General features: G+C 37.5%; 1 protein-coding gene across 13 annotated transcripts in view; it reads right to left on the minus strand.

The window, feature by feature from the left end:
• Positions 1-5913: 5913 nt before the first annotated feature.
• The window catches only part of MYCBP2 (MYC binding protein 2), a 256327-nt gene continuing 238585 nt past the window's right edge, over positions 5914-23655 (minus strand). For 12 of the 13 annotated variants that reach the window (XM_058548329.1, XM_058548334.1, XM_058548335.1 and 9 more), the window contains 11 exons: positions 22710-22829; positions 21026-21127; positions 20137-20265; positions 19620-19752; positions 18219-18322; positions 17211-17399; positions 16293-16400; positions 14862-15071; positions 12131-12238; positions 11315-11480; positions 5914-6742 (listed from right to left, as the gene is read on the minus strand). In XM_058548329.1, the coding sequence (XP_058404312.1) occupies positions 6627-6742; positions 11315-11480; positions 12131-12238; positions 14862-15071; positions 16293-16400; positions 17211-17399; positions 18219-18322; positions 19620-19752; positions 20137-20265; positions 21026-21127; positions 22710-22829 (1485 nt within the window). In that variant the 3' untranslated portion in view covers positions 5914-6626. The remainder of the gene's footprint in view (positions 6743-11314; positions 11481-12130; positions 12239-14861; positions 15072-16292; positions 16401-17210; positions 17400-18218; positions 18323-19619; positions 19753-20136; positions 20266-21025; positions 21128-22709; positions 22830-23655) is intronic. The other variant, XM_058548332.1, reaches the window with a different exon arrangement.

The following is a 23655-nucleotide window of genomic DNA, read 5'->3' on the forward strand; positions in this document are numbered from 1 at the left end:
TTATGATTCACCAATTTCCCGAGTCCCACAAGGAATGGGGAACGTCCTCACAGAAAACAGGAAATCTGTTAATAGAACACAGGAGAAAGAAACTGCAGCTACTAAGTTCCTCCTTCTCCTCCTCCTCTTCCTCCTCCTCCACCTCCCCCTTCTCCTCTTCCCCCTCTTCTCCATCCTCTTCCTCCTCCTCCTCCTCCTCTTCGTCCTCCTTCTCCTCATTCTCCTCCACTGTTTACAAAGTGCTTTGTGGTTGCAGAGGAGGAAAGTCCTCGGTCCTCCTCTGTACTTTGATAGCTGTCTAAAAGGATAACATCCTCCAATGAAATTAGAAAACAGTTGTATAAATATGTATAAGTTCCTTATAATAAGACTAACACTGTATACAAAGGTGCTGAGGGCATGAGATGCAGGGTGGAACAGGGATAGACAGGGAGAGCTCATTCATTCACCAAGGGCAGTTTTGAATCAAATCTTGAAGAAAGTAATGAAATTTGACAGAAGAGAGGCAATCTATCCAGGTGGCAAGAAAAGCACAAGGCCAGGAGTTAGTAAGCAGATAGAATCATAATTAGAAGGTCAACACGTTCAACTCTCTCCCGGGACTGAAATCTGCTATGGCCCTGTAGTGGACACCTATTCAATTGCCTGCCTGGCAGCTCTTTTTGGGGGAAGCTCCTCCCCATCTACTTGGTTTAGTAATGGCTTCCTGTAGCACATGAATCTGGCCCCTGTCCACAGTTGATTGGTCCAGAAATGCACACGCCATCCAAGCTGAGACAGTCCCTCCCCTGGGAATTTGGAATTAATACCAAAAGAGAGTAGTCCCTTCCTTGGGTGCTTGGACTTGTAACATATAGACCCAGGAGCTACGGGTGGTCATTTGCTACTACCTAGTCTGGAAAGCAGAAAAAAGTGCTCTGCAGTGAGAGAGAAGAGCAAAATAGATGCAGAGAGAGGACCTAGAGGAGAGATGGAGCCAGAGTCCACAGCCCTGGTTCTACCCTATTCCCAGGCCTGGAGGGATCCCAGAGATTTCATTTTTTTCTTGCTTGTTGAAGTTATTTTGCATTTGCTTTCTTTTGGTTGCAACAAAAACTGCTTACCAGTGCAAACTTGACCCGGAAAGGCTCCTCTTTGGGTCTCAAATGATGCTTCCCTTTAACTGAAAGGTGATCGTGGAATTTGGTTCCACTGTGTCCTGTGTCGGGGAGTGGGGGTGGGTGTGGCATCTTCTCCATAGCTGCCATTAATCAAGAATGATTCTGTCTAGTAATATAGCGATGGTGGTGGATGGGGATGAAGGCCCAGGAAAATGACTGGGCATGATGACTGCCTCTTTTTGAAGGATTTCCTGCCTTCCAAGTTGACGGATCAACTGCAGACCTTACTAGAAAGATGCATGAAGTTCTTTCCGGAGGGGCAGGTAGATCTCTAAAGAGCAGTTGAGTCGGCGAGGAACAGAACTTTCGGTTCTACCCTTAGGCATTCCTTTGAACCATACAAGGGAAGGGCCTTCTAGATTTATAGTTTCATAAGGATTCTCCACATGTTCTTTCCCACTCTTTGACTTCTTTTTTCTCTTTCCCATCTCCTTTCCTTTTTCTGAACCTCTTTCTAGTCTCCCAGTCTGGCGTTTCCCCACAGGAGGAGGAACCCTTGTCTCCTCATGCCCTTCTCGGGCCTTGCAAACTTGAGAGCCCCGTCTCCACTGCTCAGTTAAAGCTGCTCTAGAGTGAAATGGAGAAGATGTGGATCTCGGCCGTGGCTTAGGTTTTGATCACGATTCTCCCTTTTCTGGATACACGAACTTGGACAAGTTACTTAACTTCTTTGTGCTTCAGTTTCCTCATTTGTAAAATGGAAATAATAATAATAATAATATCTACCACATAGAGTTGTCATTAGAATTAAATGAGTTAATGTATGCAAAGTATGTAAAATCAAGGTGTTGGCAGAGCTGCATTCCTTCTGGAGGCTCTAGGGGAAAATGTGTTTCTTTCCCTTCTCCAGCTTCTAGAGGCTGCGTGCCTGTGTTCCTTGGCGCCTGGCCCCTTCCTCCATCTTCAAGGCCCACGGTGTAGGGTCTTCAAGTCTCTAACTCTGAGCTCTGCTTCTGTCATCACATCTTCTTCTTTAACTTGGACGCTGTTGCTTCCTCTTTCCCATATTAGCACTCTTGTGATTACACTGGGCCCACCAGGTTAATCCAGGAAAATCTCCCCATCTCGGGGTCTGTACCCTTAATCATATCTGCAATGTCCCTTTTGTCATATAACGCAACATATTGACATCTGCTGGGGATTAGGACGTGGGTATATTTGGCGGGCCGTTATTCTGCCTACCACACCCATGCATTAGCACAGTGCTTGGCCACTGTAAGCCCTCAATAGATGTTCTCTCTTATTATTAGTAAACCTTGATTATAGTTCTTAATAACCTAGTATTTACATGTTTCTTCATTTGCATTCTGTGAACGTCTCATCCCTAGCACCTGGCACAGTGTGCTGCACATATTTACTCACTAACTCATACAGTTCACTCATCAGGCAACTTCTATGTGTAAGTCATGATTACTAAGCAACTGGGAATGTACTTCCCACCCTCATGAGCGTGTACCATCAAGAGTGGATATAGAACATGTGCTTAAATGTTTACTAAATGACTTGATGAATCAAAACAGCTTACTTACACTTGAGGAACACGCCAATGCCTTAGTTCTCACCCCACTCTCTCCCTGGAACACTCTTTCCCACTTTTGCTTGTTAAAACTTATCCATCCTTCAAGACTAGGCTCACATACCTACATTTGCTTCTTTTGAGAAAATGGACATTATAACTTGTAAATGAACATGTTTTCTTGCCTTGCTTTGTTAGCTAAGATACTTCTTGTGAAGCTGATGTCCTGTTCTCTAGCAACTATGTATGGTTACTTACTGGCCAGTCATCTCTAATCTTTGCTTTTATTTTTTCATAATTTCTCTTCACTGCAACTCCCTCCAGTATTTATGTCTTATAGTCTATGTATTTTTTCTAAGCTACCTTACATCATTTGTGAAATGAAGCAACCATAAGTAAGTCATTTAAAATGTATTATCCTCCCGCGTCAGTCAGTCAGTTCCTCTAGGAAGTGGATGCTGAGATAAAGTTAGAAGTGCAAGAAATCTGTTGGGGTAGTGCCAATGAGATCAGAGGTGAGGGAGGAGGAGTAGGCAGGGAGAGCCTTCAGACTGCGACGTGGGTGTGGCATCTGTGAAAGGACAGGAAGAAGGAAGATTGGGTAGGAAAAGCCTCCGAGTGCAGTGCAGCTCTAAGGAAGTCTTGGCTAGCCCGAGTCTGATGCAAGGATTGTCCAAGGAGTGCTTCCTTGGGCAGAAATGGCGAGGCTCTAGCACCCCTGCCATGCTCTCTCATTGACTGGCGCTGTCAGGGAAGAGTGTGGCTTTGGATCAAGTGCTGTGGGGGATCCCACAGGCGCTGCGGTGGATCCCACAGGTGCTGCGGTGGATCCCACAGGTGCTGCAGCTGGAGGCTGTTAGCTAAATGCTTTCCTCGAGGAAGGGTCTCCCCTAAAGGGAGATCTGAGCCATGCTCTCCAGATTTATACTGCGTACTCCTTGAGGCAAATACTGTCTTGTTCCCTTTGCAACCTTGCCCGTATTCCAAGTGTTCAGTTACGATTTCATAAATGCTTTTCATAGAACCAGTTGGCAATGTAATAGTAACAGCATGATGTGGTAGAAAGAGTTTGGGTTTGAGAGACAGAAAGATCTGGATTCACATCTCAGGTTTTTTTCAGTCAAATCTATATTAGATTAACTGAATCTAATGCAAGTTATTTAACTTCACTAAGCCTTTAAAAGTCATCTGCTAAAAAGAGATTAATAATGTTTTACCCTACACAGTTGCTGGGAGGATTAAATAAAATGCCTATAATTCAGTGTCTGTCATTGAGGAGGTGTCAAATAAATGTTCTTCTCTCTGTTGCTTTTCACTTTCGAATAATACTTTATTGTGGGATAAAGTGCTTTTGTAAATACTTTCTCATCTGATTTAGATTATGTATTATTCTTTCTTTTTTTGTGAGGAAGATTAGCCGAGCTAACATCTGTTGCCAATCCTCCTCTTTTTGCTGAGGAAGATTGGCCCTGGGCTAACATCTGTGCCCGTCTTCCTCTACTTTATATGTGGGATGCCTGCCACAGCATGGCTTGATAAGTGGTGTGTAGGTCTGCGCATGGGATCCGAACCTGCGAACCCCAGGCTGCCGAACCGGAGCACATGAACTTAACTACTATGCCACCGGGCCAGCCCCGTAGATTATGTATTATTATTTCTAAGAAATTGTGACTAATAAAGGGTAAGGGCTGACTCAAGGTCACAGAGCCAAAACAGATGCAGAGTCGAACTTGAACTCAAGTCTCTGGCTTCAATTTCAGCACTGCAGGAAAATGAGCTGCAGTGTTCCATCATACAGCCACTGTCAGAAACACACGCGACTGTGAATAGGGGGAATTCAGTGACGACATAGGCAGGGAGAGATGTTGGGGCTTTTCACAAAAATCTGAAAAAGAAGGCGAAACACTAACCACTGTGAATGCAAAGTGAATCAAGAGAGTACTGCATGTATTTTTCAAATAAGCTTATAGATAGAACATGGAGTTTTCAGACCTAAACAATCTGGCCAGAAAACTGCTAAAGAAAATTGGCTTTTCCTAGGCCTGAAAATACAACAGGAAAAGAAAGTTTCTTTCCAGATTCCCCAACGCCTGCTGTCATGATTCTGCTTTCTGTTTCCTGCCTGGTACATTACACACAGCATTCGAAAATGGTCTGTGCACAGTACGCTTGAGCCAAATGTGTGCCAAAGCCATCTCCCAGCCGTACTTTGTCATAACTTATTCCTAAAATGTTTAAGTTTTCTGGTTACAGACACTTAGGATATGATTAAAAACTGCTTCCACATAAATAAAGCTGAGTTGAAGTCATTGCGAGAATACGTTGCAGGGCTTTGCTGCACTTATTCCTTTTATTACTGGAATATTAACTTGAGATGGCTCATGCTAGTCAAGCCATCTCAATAGTTTCTCGTTTCCTTTCCTTTCCATTCCAATTTACACACCGGAGGCGATCCATTTGCCAGCAAAGTTAATGCACACAAAATGGTATTCTTTCCAGTTCTCAAATAAGTGTCCGTGACATCTCCTATTGTGTGGCATTCTCAAGGTTAGTTTCATTCCTGTGGCCTAGGAGTTTAAGTCAGCCACGTTCACAATGGCCTCATTGCATTCTCCCTTCCAGTTTTCCTGGGATATATCTAGTAACAGCTTCTGTCTCTGGACCTACTTTGTGTTTTCTGGAATCATCAAAGCCAATCCTGAGCCAGTACCCTCAGCTGTCCCCCACGGGCCGGGGCATGGGGTGAGATTACCGTGACGGGCGAGGGCTGGAAAAGGAGGGAGAGGCAGAACTTCTTAAGTATGTCTTGAGAGGCAGAAGCTGGGGCTGAGGGGTTGTCTGAGGAGCAAGGTCATCCTTTTCTGATGCCTGTTGCCCAGCAACCTCACGGCAGAATGACTGTTGTGAAGAAAAAGGCTGTGTTGCCCTGAAGGTTCTGGAATCTCTTTTGAACATAGGTGTATATATATATATACATATATAGAGAGAGGCATATATATATAGAGAGAGAGAGAGAGAGAAATATATATATAGGCATATATAGAGAAATATATATATATTTCTACCCAGTGTTTAATTAAGATTCCAACAATTACTTCATTACTACTCTTATTTTCCCTAACACTTATAAAAGTTATGACTGCGCTGTGTTAGTCAATTTCTTTCCAAGGGAAACTGGATGGAGTTGTAGACTTTAAAGGTATTTAAATTTTGTTTTTCAAGCAACACCTTACACAATTGTTAGACTTTATCACTGTATAAAAATGTACAGTGGTTTATTGACATGTACATTCCAATATGTTTACAGCTGCAAGATAATGAGGCACACTCAGTATTGCACTTCATTAAAATTTCAGGCTCAACTTAACCTAGAAGTTTAAATGAAACTGCATTTGTAATTTAGTAATTCTTATACAGGACAAACATTGATATCTTTATATACAGTGTGATACTTATTACATTTATATGCCATCCTAACACAATTTTTTTTTAAATAACAGTCTAGGAAATAAATCAGAATATTCCTCTTTTTATCCCCACCCGTGATGCAATTGTACAGGATTACAAAAAGGTAGTATACAATAAACAATGATTATTTTTCTTTTTTGCTTGAAAGCCAGCATCATTCTTAGTCCATGGGCATGGCAATTCTTTTATATCAATTATCTATAAATGTCCAATGCTTCACAGGCCAATGACAGTAATGGCCACATGCAAACACCTCACAAGTTTGATGTCTTGGTTCAAAAGAAGATAAACCGAAATAATGGGGAAACTTTCCATAGCAAGAATTATGTACACGGTATTTGGCATCCTTCTTGCACTGTGAATGGTTCATTTTCATGGATGTAAAAATGGTCCCGTCCTTATCCTGAGCAGAGTTTAAACTTCATCACATCCGCTTGGGGATGAAGGCAACTTTTCTCTGTAGACAAAGGAATCTGAGTGTTCTAAAAAGTGTGAGCATTTCTGCACACTCCACAACCCAGAGCAAACTCTTCCCCAGTGGGTGGATGAACAACATGGAGCGGACATTCAGTTCCTTCTAATTGTTTGCCTTTGGGACCTGTATAAATTTTGAAGGAGGCAAAAGAATATAATTGAAAAAAAAGATACATACATACAAACCTAATGTAAATATAAGTTGCCGATAAGTTCTTCAAAGAAATAACATGACTATGGGTTTTGCAAATATAAAATTAAAAAATTATTTTTCTTCTAACCACAAAAGTGTTCACCATAAAAAATTCAACATATCACACATACATAACAGAGGAAGGGACAAGGTCCCTCACACACAACATCCTGCCCAGAGATAACGACTAGGAGCTACAGATCATTTTCTATTAATAAATGAATTAGACACATCATTTTAAAGCAAAGAACAATGAATAAAAATGGTCACAAAATCTCTCAGCTTAGTCTAGCAGAAAATTATTCTGGATGAGAAAATATGAAGACTTTTGTATAGCATGTTTTTCCCCAGGTAAAAATAAACTTAAGTATAAACAGGCCATGTTAACCTTCTACCTTTTATGAAGAAAAAGCACATATTGGTAAAATGCAAAGCCTGATTACAGTCATGTGCAGCATAATGACATTTCAGTCAACAACGGCTCGCATATACGATGGTGGTCCCCCATTAGTATATATGCCCTGGGTGTGTAGTAGGATATACCATCTAGGTTTGTGTAAGCATACTCTATGTTTGCACAATGACAAAATCACTTAAAGATGCAGTTCTCAGAATGTATCCCTGTTGTTAAGCAATGCATGACTGTATTAGTGTTATTTAAAAAAGTATCTCAAGGGAGATTAGTAGGAAAATGAAAATCAGCTTAAAAATATGAATGGTAAAATAATATAAAATGTAATAATCTGAAAGAAACACTTTGGGGGAGATATAAATTTGTAGATAATCAAAAAAACTAGGCTTAAAAATATATAAAAAACCATACTTTATTTTTTAAAAGACTTGCTACATTAGTGTGCTTCAGGTCATCTGTTTCATATCATGTACAAAGGATTTTTAGCTCCTTTAGAAGTGAAGAGCTTTACTGTGTGGGGAATCCAGGCTGGGCTTATACGTGAATCCGAGTCTCTGTTAGCAGAGGAAGGAATACAACTATGCATTCGTTTCCTACAGCTAGTTTCCAAAACAATACATGTAAATTTTGATTTTTTTTGAGAAAAAAGTATGAGATTGGATGGAATGAGCTTATCCAGATCAATGGGGAATGAGATCTCATTTAATTTACCTCTTCTAGGTTTAAAAACTTCTCTGACGTAAAAGAAGGAAAACCTGAGGGGTAAAAGGCTACTGTTTATAAAGCTCTTAGCCTGCCATAGTATAAATACTCAATGTTAGCTATTATTACTATTACTGAACAACAAACTGTGGCCTGATCTAAAGGAATAAAAAGTAAGTTCCGTAGAAGAGTAAGACCAAGGCATGAAGGTAGGTTATCAAACTGGTCAGCTGATCTCAGAGGGAGAAGTCAACTGTTGGTTCCAGCTAGCAGACACCAGTGCAGCAGTCAGTGCTGCTTCAAACAAATACAGGCACGTGACCCCAGGATGGGTCAGGGTGGGAGGATATCAGAAGTTTGTTAGAAAGGCAATTATTCCTGTTATAAAGTATATCAGTATGTCACCCCCAAATCACACCACACAGTGATATTCTGCCTGCTCACCAGTGCGTGAGGGAGAGTGGTCAGGAGGGAGATACTGAATGGCGGAACCAGCTCAGGTACACAACACCATCAATGGTGGCTCCTGCAAACTACAGTCTGTGGGCTTTTTCAGGGAAAAAATAAAGGGGCATTTATTCAACAAATATTTGCTGAGTGTCTAATGCATGAATGGTTGTGTTAGGTGCTTGGATGTAAAGACGAATAGTACATGGCCCCTATCTTCAGGGAGTTCATAGTTTAACATGATGCTAAAAAATAATAGTAAAGTAAAAACAAACAAAAGAAAAAACACCTGCAGACATTTGAGTGCTTACTATTGAGGCACTGTTCTAGTATATCAACCCACTTAATCTTCTAACATTCAGGAAATATCCCCATTTTGTAGATAAGGAAACTAGGCAAAGTTAATTTTTCTGATTCTTAGATTCCTCATCTTTAAAATAGGCACAGCAATATCTAACTCGCAGGGTACTGTGAAGATTAAATATCCTGGCACCAAGAAGGTAGTCAATAAATATTTTAGAAAGGAATGGACAGAGGGATTATCTACTTCAACTTCTTAATCTGGACTCTTGTCCTCATCCATATATTAAAAATTAGAATTAATGGGTTGACAACGGTTAGAGAATCGATCTTTCTGTCCTTGTAAGTAAACTGCACGACCATCTTCCCTGCTGATTTCACTGCAGGGTCTCTAACTCTCCTCCAGTTGTCTAAATGAACGCATGAGTTAGAGGAATGTGTGAGGCTGCAAGAGCACACCTCAATCTTGATCTTAGGCCAGTTATTTAACCTCTCTAAGCCCTTAATTTTCCATTTGTGAACGTGGGGATAATACTACCTACCTTGTAGGTTGGAAAAATTAGGTGAGAAAATATATGTAAAAACGCCCAGGATCAATGTCAGTTCCTTCCTTCTGCCATCTCCCTAACTCCTTTCCTGCCTTATTCCTGTGATTCACAACTGTTTAAAGGACGAAGTCCTTTTTGTTGGCCGACCTGGATGATCATGTGAACGTATGAAGAGAAGCCTTGACCTGTCCTCCTCTCAGCGACTACCCAACCACTGTGTTCTCTTGAACACTTGTTTCATTGCTAGCAACTTCCGTATTGTTTTTAGCGTTTTTTTGTTTGTTTTGGTTTTGTTTTTTAACATAGAAGAAACTTGCTTTCAATAAGTAAACTTTGGATTTTCCTTGATGACACTGCTTGCCTCTAAACCTTCTCAATACAAGTTGGTTATCTCCTAAGCTCCTCCACGTTATAAGGCCAGGAAGCAAGACTGACTTTCCTGGTTCCCATTTATTTTCAGGCTACTAACCTGCAACTTGCATTCAATAACCCCCCTTCCTTTTGAAGCTAGAACACTGCTCCCTTTCACTCTCTTCATTTGCTGATCTCCAGCTCACTCTCCTCCTCCTGCTAATCGCGGCTCACATCTTCATTCTGGCTATTTCCCTAAACACTCTAGCCTCACATTATTCTGATCTCACTTCTTTCAAGTACACTACTTCTACTTAAAAAAAAAAGTTTTTAGAGGAGGAACAGTGTAACAATTTTTATTTGACATGAGCAAATAGCAAAACGTAGCCATACTTAAAAAAATCCTATTTATCTCATTACCTTTGTTTTTGAATAGATAATATATTTCACATGGTTTAAAAATCAAAATGTTAAAAAATTTTAGACAAGAAGTCACCTTCCCCCATCTCTACCCCATCTTCCCTGTTTTCCCCAATAGTTAATCAATTTTATTAATTTCTTATATATATTTCATTTTTAATGCAAATATAAACAAATGAGTATATATTCTCATTTCTCCCTTTCTTACAAAAGGCAGCATATTATATATATATATATATATATACACACACACACACACACCTTGTTGTGTAATTTGATTTTTCATTTAACACTATCCCTACAGATCTTTCCATATTAGTACATACAAACTCCATTCTCAGTCATCTTCATTTTTAATGGTGCATAGTATTTAGTGTTTAACCAACCTCCTACTGGATACTTGTCTGTTTACAAATTTTATTATTATAAGCAACGAGGCAATGAATAACCTTGTAAATTTGCCCTTTTTTATTTCTCTCACATATGTAAGTATATCTCCAGAAGTGGGACTGTGGGAGGGTAGATGTATGTGAATTTTGAGAAGCACCATAGGGTCTGACCATTTGCACTCGATAAGCAATGGATGAGAGAGTGTGTTTCCCAGCTTTAACAACATTGCAAATTGTGGTGTGTGTACTTTTGTATGTGTTTTCACTAATTTCAGATATACCTCATGTAAAATTCTCTTCTATGGTCACATTTACCTCCCTTCCACTTCTCTCACTTCTGTTAAGCCTAGTATTCCACCTCATTGTGATCACCAGCCTCCTGGCCTCTTCCGATTTTTCAATCTGTTTTTGGTTTCAGATCCATTTTTTCTCAGCCTGACCTCCATAATCATTTCTCCTATATTTTCAGTGGCTTCTTTAATTCCCTTAGCTTTCTGATGTTCACTACACTGCCAATTCCCAGACATTCTAGATCAAATCACTTGTCCATTTTATGGTGCTGGTTCCAGGCTTCTTAGGAGAAAAAAATCACAAAATCCCTTTAAATGGTTCTATTACCAATTTATAATTTCAAACTTCACATGGCCCTTCAGTGCTGAACAGCGATCCTTTTACTAATAGTTGACTTCCTTCTCATTCCCCAAGCAATCTGCTCCATTATAGCTCCTCACTCCTCACTCACAGTGCTGATCTTACTTTCTACTTCACTCAGAAAGTCAGAAGCTTACAAGGGCCAAAGAATTCCCTTTGATTCTTTAGGATAGTTTTTTTAATGGGGTTTCTGCCACTTGAAACAAAGTGTTCTCATGTGATCATTAAATAAAGCCAGATACCATATACATCATAATCATATTTAAAAATATTAAAAGCATACCTGCAGGACAGTGTGGTAGTTCTTCCTTAGGAATGCTAGTCATTCTTTGAAAATCATCATGACAAGCATTACAAAAATGTGTTGTTCCAAAACAGAAAAAGACAGCCACTGAACAGCAGTAGCGACATTTATATTCCAAAAAGTCTGTGCCATGTTTTGGACACATCTATAGCAAAAGAAAATAGACAGACACAAGATTATAATGAGTCTATTTCAATTATACTTAAGATAGCCATGTACATCGCTCAGTGATTCATATTTTGAGAGTATACATAACTCTCAAAACTGATTGAAAAACTGATGATACACATATTAAAAAAATTAAGGAATAAATGTGTGGCTTTGCCCAAAAAGTCTGGACAAAGCCCCAAGTTCTAATCCCAGCTCCATCACAACCAATCTTATTTAATAAGCTAGCCACCTAATTTCCTTGTGAATGTTTCCTGGTCAGCCAAATTGAAAAACTAATATTTCATCTATCTCTCAATCTCATAGATGTGCTGTGAAGATTTCACTAAAGAGGGGAAAACGTAGAAGTGTGACTGCAGGTTTCAGAAAATGAAATAAGTAAATTTATTACCTGTTGAAATGTGGTGATTATTTTATGAGAGACAAAATTATAAAATGTAAATACCATCCAAAAGAAATAATATATATGAAACAATTTGGAAAAGTATACACTGCTGTACAAACATCAGAAAACACTGGGGGAAAAACCTGCTATACCATTCCCACCATATTGGTTATATTATCATTAAAAAAAAAAAAGAAGTTTAACATTTTAAGCTGTCCTTTCTAATAAAATGTTCTGCCCACCTGAGCCCTGGACACATCAGAACAGGCACCACAAATGAGCTCTCTGGGATCATAATCATCCCCTTGTCCAGCCTCAGCATCGCAGCGAGCTTCGCCACCGAAATATGCCTATGGAGAAAACACATTTAGGTTATAGCAGGAAAAAAGGAAACTCTGCCATTGGAGATACAGTATGACGGAGGGGAAGTAAGATCAAGAGGTCTTTGGAAATACTCTTGTCTATTAGACACTCCTTTGCAATGCCAAGTGGATGCCCATATTGCTGCCTGTAGCACAGATCAGAGTAAGAAATAAAGCTACTTCAATTCTGGAATGGACTCATGCTCACAGTAGGAAGTTTAAACATTGTACTGCCAAAGCAAAATAATAAAAAAATGTATAATATTCCAAATAACTATCAAGAATAGGATATTAAGTAGTAAAGAGAAACTACACTTTTTCGGGGCAAAGTTTGAATAGTTTTTCTCATTTTGGAATATTAAATAACATATTCCCTTCTACTGCTTTAAAAAATACGCTTAGAAATTTCCAAATTTTAATACTGTAGAACAAAAAATATGCCTAAAATAAATATTAGTACAGAATTATAACCCTGAGGCTAAATGGGAAAGAAAAAATCAATTTTGATCATACAAAAATCTTCAAAAAGGAAAGGCAAGTCTGGTAATTCTGTTCAGAAAACTGCTCATACTTATATAGCTACACTATATGCAGGAACTCAACAGCAACCAATATAGATACTTGAATTAATGAAATTTTCAGGATAGATGATTTATCTGTATTTGCTCTGCGCACAGAATAAATGAGGTCAATTATAATTGGGGCAGTCTGCATGTGCATGTCCCATAGCCAAAAAGCTATGTCCATAATTGGGGATAAACAAGATGAGTCAAGATAAATCTATTATCTGTGCTACAAAAACAGGTCAGAAGATAGGCTCCGTTGAACGGAGGTTATAAATGGTTGTCCACCAGCTAAATCTGGCCTCAGAAGTATTTCATTTGTTGTGGGGTGTATTCCAGCTGTTTCACTTTTCTAGATTCTCTGCTTGGCTTCCTGGACATTTGACTGCCATCCTTGTGGTAGTACAACATTCATTTATGATGTTTAGTACATTAAACACATTACACACATGGAAATAATATCTTATTATTTGCAAGTTTCACAGATGCACACTACTGGTCTTTCCTTGGGTTTACGTATATTTGTCTGTCTTTCTGGCTATCATCTACCTGTTTAGCCTTGCATTCATTATCTGTATTTTCTTTTTGTTACACTGGGAAACTATGCACCCTTCATTTATTGATTTCTTTATTCATTTATTCATTCTCTATTAACTTAGTGTCTAATAAGTGCCAAGTACGGGAGATAGAGAAATGAAAAAACATAGTCTTTGTCCTCATGGAACTTATCAAGTGGAGCAGACAGACAAGTGAACCAGTAATCATAATGCAGAATAACGAGTGCTATGATGGATGTGTGTAAGATATCAAAATTGTGTGGTGGTGGTGGGGAGGTGTGGGCACCTCACAGAGGAGGTGAAACCTGAGCTGAATCTGAAAGTATGATTAGACAGATTTGGCTACACATATGAGCACGTGTGTGCAGGTGGGTGGCAGTGAGAGTGAAATGCAGAGTAGGAGGTAGAGAAGGGCATGCTATGATGAGAAATAACCTACGTGATGGCATGGAGGTGTCAGTGAGGAAGCAAACACGGCCGAGTTTGGGGAATTGCAAGTCATTCAGTATTCTGTAGCATGGGGCACAAATGGTAGCATACTGGGAGATGAGACTGGAGAGGTGGACAGGGCTACAGGATTATAAGCAGAGGAATGAAATAATCAAATTTGAGATCTACAAATATTAAACTACTAGTAGCAGTGTAAGTGTAAAGGATGGAATAGAGGGGTGAGGGCCAGCACACAGGGAGCTCAGTAAGAAGGCTACTATAATTAACAAAGAAAATGATTAGGGTTGCTCTTACAAAGGTTTCTCTTACAAAGATGTAAGAGAAAGAAAAAAAAAATTCGAGAGATTTGGAGACAGAATCGACAGGACTTAGTAAACAAAGACTGGAGATTGAGAAAGTCAAAGCTGATGAAGGTAATACTGAACACGTGGACTTTGAAGTATCTGTGAGAAATCCAAATGTCTGGTAGGCAGTTGGATATTTGTGTACAAATCTCAAAAATTCTGGAAGGTCAGAACAGTATAGGTTGGTAGGCCAAGGCAGGGATATACAGAAAGTCACAGGGTAAGGAGGTATTATTAGGCAAGAATGGAGTGCTGGGGAAACAGATAGGTCGGGGTAGGTGAACGAGAAAGAACCCTATGAGGGAGTTCAAGACAAATGACCAGAAAGGAAGGAGGATATCAAAAGAGAGTGTTGTCCTGGAAGCCAAGGAAGTAAGAATTTTAAGGAGCAAATGGTCAGAGGAGTCAAGTAAGAGAAGCTTATTCAAGAACCAACTGAATTAGGCAAACAGGAGGTTATTACCGATGGGAAATAGCTTGTGTACAGAAATATTTCATATTTTAGAAATAGTCTGTATAGGTTAAAAAAAATCTCAAAACAAATTAAGTAAATAAATTCAACTTGAATCATAGTACCAAGCTTTCTCATTTTTAACTTCAGACACAAGACGTAAGAATAATTAGATATCATTATATAATTCAACTTCTTAATTTGTAATCTCTAGTCTTAAAATTCTTAGTATAATTACTAGCATACCTTTCTGCATTTGTAGCAGACATAATATGCATATCTATTCATGGCATAGCCAGCTGGGTCATTATAAAATCTCACACCAGGAGTTGTGATAGCTTCACTCTTATGAAGACCTTCATATTCCAATCTCATTAAGGCTTTTCTTCTGACATCCTCATAGAGTTCTTTTATTGGATCAAGCAGGTCTTTTAATACTACATGATTTATTTTGTTCTGAAATTTAAAAAATGAACATTCTTTAACAGAATCATTTATTTATTAATTCAACGAACACTTAGTGTGCACCTAACCGCAAACACTGTGCTATGAGATAACCAAACATTTTCTAGATAAAATGCCATTTAAAAATAATCCTGGAAAGTCCTTACAAACCCATATTTTCCCCAAGACAGGAAAAATGGGGTCAAGTGGGGCAAGAGCATGAAAATTCCATTTTATTAGCTTCATATTCCTGAGTATGAAATATGTCTCCTTCTGCCTTAGCCATTCCGGGAATAAAAGGTTACCTTGCTGCCACAAATAAGACACACTCCCTCTGTGTGTGTGCGTGTGTGTTTTGGTTCCTTGGGGGCAGGGTAGAATGCTAGGTAATAGAAATGAGCATGTAATATTTTCTATACCACTTTCATGTATCATTTCCAAAATGTGACCTTTCTTTGCGGCACCATCTGAGAAGGGAGAGCAAAATACGACAATCTTTTTGATTATTTCTCAGTCTAACTAAGCAATGCCTGTGTTGTCTTTCCATGTTATATCCTGTATATCAGTCTGCAAATCTGAGGATAAGAAAATAGAGAGAACTGAATAGAACAAAAAGGAATGAAGAAAGAATAGAGAATGCATGTCAATCACATTCTTAAACAAACGATTTTTTTTGTTAATCATTATTAGCTTGCCAAAACAACTTGCTATTTTACATACTATCTTTGTAAAGACGTGTCAAAATCTCAAAAATTTTCTCCTTATTTTACCTGAGCGCTACAAGAATCTGTCCTAATGGCACTGAAAGTTCAGATTTCACTCTTTAATGGCAGGTAGCAGTACCTACAAGCACCACAGACTCATTCTTCTTTTTGGTAGTCACCCATTGTCATGTCACATGATCTGAACTCTCAGAGGGTCTGAAAGTAACGATGTATGCATGCCCTTCAATGCATGATGATGTCTAAATGGATTTCCAGATACAATATGTTTAATTTAACCAACTTTTAATTGACAATTACTGTTTTGAAATGCATTATAATAGATAGAGGGATCTTATAACATTCTCAGGTACCACCGAGATGAGGAGAGAAACTGATGGAAGCTGGTGGTAAAAAGTAAACTGGGAAGGACACTTGAGAGATGCTGACAACATGTTTATTTTGAAAGATAAAAGATGAAGATAAAGATGAAAATAAATAGAAAGTAGATAATTTCTGATTCTTTCCATACCTTGCAAATGGGACAAGATATAAATCCAAATGTTATCCTTGGACCAAGCCACCTGTTTTCTAAAACTCTTCGACAGCACTGTAAGTGGAATACGTGACTACAGTCCAGCTTAAAGAAAGAAAAGAGAAGGATATAAGCAAATGTAATAATCATAAACACTTGAGTAACTGGCAGGTTATTCAATGTAAGGTGCTACTTAAAGCAGCTAAGAGACAAATCAAGAAACTTAGTACAATGAAATTTCAGCACTTCTCTACTATTCATGGAATATTATTAACTAGGTCTTCAGCTTCTCCCAGTTTTTTACCATTCATATATTAATGCCATCTTATAGAGAGTAAGCTGGGTTAGGGAGAAATATAAAATTATTCAATCTCGTATCTCACAGAACGAAGAGGAAACTACTGATTTAAAGTTAAGATTTATTTTTGAGAATGTTTATTATCTTGGAATCACATTAACTGAAAATATGAATAAATAACTGGTAAAAGTTAAAAAAACCTTATTTAGCAAATAGTAACTTCTATAATATTACTAATATTACAGATATATGTATATATTATCTATAGAGGTATGTATCATTATGTATAGATCAATTACGTAATGCTATAAAACACCATTCTGGATTCTGTAAATTAAGGAGAGAGTAGCTATTGAATAATCTTTTTTCCTCTCTTAAGAACATTTTATACATTCTATTGATTATATAGGCTCATACAAATCACAAATTAAAGCTAAGCACACAAAATGGAAACAGAACATAACGAGACAGAATTTGCTCTTTAATAAACTAGTAGATATTAATGGGACATTTTCTCCCAACGATCTAAAAAAGATTCAACCAACTGTTTGACAAATATATTTATACTTCCCATTTTAAAATCCAGACACATTTAATACTTTAAAAGCTGAGACAACCTGAATGGCTGGCGCGGCCGAGAGTGCTTCAGTGAAACATATCATGCACATGTCATCAGCATCTTGCTTCAGTGATGTGGCATTTTTATCACAGCCATGTAGACAGGGCAGACAGTGCTCTTCATTCTTAACACCCCCACATGGATGGCCACAAGGATGTGTCTTACTACAGGCTATCTTAGCATATTCCTGTTAAAGATGAAATACAGTGGCACACAAAATATCAAAAAAGGCACACATCCTGGTAATTATACCCATTATATTCATTTTCCAAGGTATTTTCCCACAGGAAATACATATTAAGGCTAAGTAACAACAAAGTAAAGTTATTTTTATTCTTTGTTTGAATATATCTTAGGATTATTAACAAAGTCTATTTTTCTTTTAATGTGGTTTTAAAAAATTTCACTCCACATAAAGGGAATGCTGGTAAAAAGCGAATTACAATTTCCATCTATTTGTCATCATGCATAGGCACGAAGGAAAAAAATTCCTGACATAACAATCTCCCAGTCACCACCCACCCCCTCCCCAAAATGGGAATTGAAAAAAAAAAAATACAGGTATCTTTTGCTATCTGGGCACAATCCAAATTCTTGTTAACTAAACTGAGTAATCAAAAATATTTGGATAGCATGGAACGTGTATAGATGTTCAAGACTAAAGAACTTGCAGATTCTGGAATTTTATTTTAGGGAAATAAGTGAATAAGATATGTAAGAGACAAAGGAAATGCAGTCCAAAGACTTTTAACTGTTTCTAGCACAAAAGTAAATGTTAAACATATATGATGTTGGCAGTTGGGAAACATACAAAAAAAGTCTGGTTTGGGCTCGAGAGCCTGATCTGATCCATTCTCTAGCTCTGATAAAGCATTTAACTCTTGACATAGGTAATACACTAATTTAGAAAACTGGAGCGATGCTGGGCTGGAACTCTCATTTATATGAAGGGATCATGAAGGAATTTGTGCTATTCCTTACTGGGATGGCCTGACTGTATACTCACCTGGCAATCTGCATCAGAACAAACACTGCCAACAGCAGATAACTCTGTTCCACTCCTGGAACCACAGAAGCGACATGCTTCCGAGCTACTTGTGGTGGGTTTGCCTAGGTTCAAGCAGAACAAGAAAAATCCTCTTTAAGGATATACTTTCTACATATTTTTATATAACTAATCAAAAAAAACAACAAGCAAGCCAGGTGTGGATCAGTTGCCGTCACTGGGAAATCAGCCTGGCAGTTTTACAGCTGGAAGGGTTGTAAGCTGCCCTTAGAACAAAGTAAATAATCAGACAAAAAAGGGATAAGAACTAAAGATCTATCTGAAGCCAAATAAATTCTTAACTTATTTATTTACACTTTTTTAGCAAAAATAAATAGACTAGACTTCTAGTCAGGATAGCACATTTAGCAGATATGGCACGCCCCTCTCTTTATAAAAGCACACCACCAGACAAAATATAACAACAAAAATTAAATAAAAGTACACAGAAGAAAGGGAAATCTTTAAGTACCTTTCCACAATGACAATATTACAAGGCATAGGAGAAAATCTATCATCAGAGAATATGAAACTTGAAAAACAGAAGAATTACCACCCACAACTAGAGATAACAGAGCAATTTGAAAAAGAATTTAAATATGTTTGAAATAGTTAATGAAGGAACGTAATCCATAAAACAAGTATAGAACAACAGGAAAAAAAACAGAAAGATTTGAAAAATACAGATCAAGCTCATTTTTAAATATAGATACAAAAATTCTAAACATAATAGTAATACATTGAATTCAGCAATATTTATAGAAAATATGTTTTTTAAAAAAGGATAGTTTATATCATGAATATAATAATGGTTCAACATTAGGACATTTATTAATATAATATATGGGGCACAGACAGATTATAGGGAAAAAAATCAGCTATGAGAAAAAAAGCATGAAAAGTTACTCACATATAGATTAAATTTGTTTAGGTTTACACCTAACTCCAACATCAGAAATCTGTTTCATTCAGACAAATGGCAGACTACAGAGGTGCTGAAAATTGAGGATTTGTATGATTCACTGTAACTTTAAGCTGGGAATATACCCCACTTACTTTAGAAAAAAAATCAAAATGAAAAACCACATGTTTTGGGGACAAAAATGACTTGCCCAAAGTCACACAGCTAGTTAGTGGCACACCAGGTTTCCTGACTTTTAGTCTAAGGCTCTTTCTACCACAGATCATTGTCTAGTAAATATAATAATATAGACAGTGATCAATGATGTCATAATCACTTATCAGAATACACTCAAAATTATTTACATTAAATAACTAAACTAACATCTAGTTTAATTGTAATCAGTAGGCACAGTTCAATCTTTTCTTTAAGGCATGGTTCAATCTTGAATCCTCTTTTACCTGTGTGTTCTCGGAATTCCACCATTGCCTTCATTGTCTTAGAATCTGCTAGCGCCATCAACCAGAACAATTTGGTTCTACCACAACCTTCATGAAGGTCAACCTTTATAGCTTCTTCTTCTTCTTTGAAGACCTACAATATCATTAAAGAAAAGGCAAAAATATATTTATTTGTCACTCTGAAAGAGGAAGTATAAATTTTAATTATTCAATAACAATAATGATGGCTTTTATTTACTAAGCACTGTAAGAAGTTCCAGCTATTTCTAATCTTCTTTTAATCTTCACAACAGCCCTGCTTTTATAAATGTAGAAACTAAGTCTCAGAGAGGTTAAACCACTTGCTTGATTTACGCAGTTGATAAGTGAGACAGTTGGGAACTCCACCGAGGTCTTTGATTCCAAAGTCCATTTTTTTCCCATTACACCAAGCCTCCTTCCCACATTTATTTCAAAGTTTATTGAACATATTTTATGTTCCAGATACTGTTCTGCATGCAAAGACGGAAATCTTCACCTGTCTTTGATGAGTTTTGGTTCGCCGATGAAGATGGAGGAATCTGTCACAGTCAGTACATAAATTTCCACACACGTTGCATAAAATGATTGCTGCGGTTTCACCATCATCATGGTTGTCACACATAGGCTAAAACGAGATGTTTCCATTTGTTACACTATATTAACACGAAAGTCTCAAACACTAACACAAACTGAATGTAATTTACTTACAACAATAACAGACTGTTATTCTGAAGTCTATTAAGAATTTAGAATCTGAACATTAAACAGAATTATGGCAAGTGTACTTAACTAAAAATCCCTCAAAACCTCCAATTCAATGATTAATGTGCCATGCAGCTTCAATGACAAATAAAATAAACATGTATGATGTTTGATATAGTCAAACATTCTGTATGCTAAATGAATAAATGATTCATTTTTGAAACTTGAACATCATAAGAAAATGTTGAAAGGACCTCAAGTCTTCCCTTCCACTGAACTTAGGGATACCTACCAAGACTACTTTAAGCGCATTGGTGAATAAATGGTAATGTCATGTTGCCTCTCTTACTGCTTTATTTCCTTCTTACCATAAGACTGATTACTTTTTTAGTACAAAATCTAGATATAGAATCAGAGTCTAGCTAAAAACAAATTTTGATATGATGCAAACATGACTCAGAGAAGAAGGGGAAAGCTTTTTATATAATTAAAGCCCCTAATCTACTATGAAGAGAGGACTCTAAGTGAAACAGATTTGTGAGATGAACTTGGGCAATGTGACACAATTTTTCAAGAGTTCCACTAATTGTTTATTCTGACTTGCAGGGCGTTTTTTAAAGCTAAGCTAAAGCTTACTATAAAGTAAAACAAGATAAATTTTTATAAAATAATTCTGATCTCACCATTTGTTTTTGTTGTCCATCCTTTCCCATCCATCTTCCTGAGGAGAGACGATCTACATGGTCCTGGTCAAGAACACACAGTGATGCTAGGGCAAGCCAGAGCTGTTGAAAGGAAAGGCTATTACACAACTGAATTTTTAGGAAAGACTTAAAAAATGCTGACTGCCTGACACATGATAACAGCTCAATAAATGCTAGCTGAACTTGAAAATATGTAGTAGCTACCCAGTGGCACTCAAGTTTTCCTAATGTGGTACCAGGCACACACGCTTACTCCTGTATGTGCCATGCACATAGTAGCACTCAAATATTTACTGAATAAATGACTGTTGTTCTGATGAACCATTTTGTTTTCTACCTGATATATACAATTATTTTTTATTGGTCTACTACGTAAATGATACATCAATAAATGAATTTACATATTTAATATCCAATGCCGCCTACAAATTTTTCCATCTAGTATCATCTGCCTGAGTCATTAAATTCCAAGGAAGGTGGCAAAAATGGTTGTTTAACTTTGCACAGTCCCATGAGGAGTTGAGTACATATTAGATTCTTCCAGATAATAACAGTTCCTGAGAAGTCTCTGTATGCCCCTAAGGGTCCAGGCATTATGCTTGCTACACTTTGTCAGAAATAAGCAAATGTCTAACCAACTTTAGAAAACTGTCCTCAAAAATAGTTTAAAACTTTCTGAGGCTTAAAGGCTAAGCTTAAGTTTTACATGGAATGATATATTTCTTCATTACTGAAAAACAGAAAATTACTTAAGTGTCTCAACTCTAAGAAGTGCATGTGAATGTCACTGGATATGAAGAGTAAGAGAGGGAAAAATAAGGAAAGAAAAACCAGAAGAAGAAAAATAAAATATGCAAGGAGAAAGGGGAGAGCAGAATGAAGGAAAAGAATGTGTGTATGGGGGAAAGGGTTACTGTCAGAATAACTGCTTCAGATGTCACACTCACTAGCAACATAGCATAAATTGGCTTTTTCTGCCTTAGGGAAATACAATTTATCTTCTTTTTCTGAGAATTAATTTAAAGCAATTTCTACCAGCAGTTACTTCTTCCTGATACTGTCACACTGCCCTGCTTCAAGGAAACCTCAAATCTCTTTTGGAAGTATATGGGACATGAAATCTGGTAGGTTAAAATTTACTATAGATGTCTCATCTGAAGAAAGCAATCCCACTTCCTAAGAGATTCTGCCCTACTTGGCCCTGGTCACTCACACTTTTTGCTTCTTACAAGTAGGCCTATAAATCCAGAAAGTAGGCTATAGGGCTTTACTTCAGGACGACTGGGCCACACAAAGGAGTAGGGAGGGGCCTTGTCTTTGAAGGACCTTTAGTCTATCACAGCATAATGCTGACACTAAATTTACTGTGGTAAGCTACAGTCAATACATCATTAGAAAGACAATACACTGACATATAGGTAATTTAGCCTTTTCTAACCAGCATATCCTTAGCTTCCTAAATAATAAGTGATACAGAGCACATAGTGAATAGTAATAACCACCATACTTAGTTCATAATTCAAAAAAGGCCTTCACACCTTTTCAATAAATACTGTATTTGGTAAAAAAAAATGTGGATTAAGCTGACATTGATTTAAATTTGTTCAAACCTATTACTGAAAAAGAATATGCAAGGATACAATCAGATGAAAAGAAAACCTACCCTAGTTGTTGCAATACATCTCACTGGAGATCTAAACTCTTCCTCCATCTTGGTCAAGGCAATGATGGTTTCTGCAATGGCATTTTTTGTCACTCGGGACCACGCTTCTGACAGATGACCCTATTGAGCAGGACAGAATAATTTAATAAGCCACCAGAAATATATAATCATAGCAGTAAATTCTATTCTCTTAAATAACATCTCTCACAAAAAAGGGAAGATTTAATTGTTAGCTGAATTTTAGATCAAGGGACATACTTTTGGAATAAAATCCTTCACAACCCTATGAAAAATTCAACTTCTAATCACTATTTTGATGACTCAAAAGAAAGACAAACAAAAATCTAGGTTCTCAACACTCTTCCTATAGAGATCAAGGGCATTTCCTTTTACATTTAGATAAAAACATAACAGAAGTACTAAGATGTCTATGCTTGAGAAATTTTGATTATGAAACCTTCCTATTTAACATGAAATTTATACAACGAATTGTTTTAGATGAGTATTATTGGATCCCAAGAGTATAAATGGGTTCAAATTACAACTACCTTACTTTGCTAACTTGATTTTCGCTGAACACCAAAACTTTACTACTGTAGACTTTAGGTGTTCCTAAACATTTTCATTTAGTGAACATACTTAGAAAGCCTATTTGAGAACTGAAAAAATTCTTCATTTCTCTGATCGAGGAAATGTCCACGCTGTTGGGAAAAGTGACAGAACTTCATATTTCCCCAGAATATCCTTCCTCGTCTCATATCCACATACTATTAATCTTTTACTGGGCAGTTCAAATTCAAATTCAAATTTCTTCTCTTCCAAAATGCCTGTTGCCTACTCTACTCCTCAGGAACCTACAGTTCACAGTATCTTGCCCTCCTCAGGCTGGACTCCTGGAAATATAATGGAATGTAAGGAAACTAACATGATGGAGCAACCAGTAAGA

The sequence above is a fragment of the Diceros bicornis genome, chromosome 9 (assembly GCF_020826845.1).
Source record: "Diceros bicornis minor isolate mBicDic1 chromosome 9, mDicBic1.mat.cur, whole genome shotgun sequence".
NCBI lineage: Eukaryota > Metazoa > Chordata > Mammalia > Perissodactyla > Rhinocerotidae > Diceros > Diceros bicornis.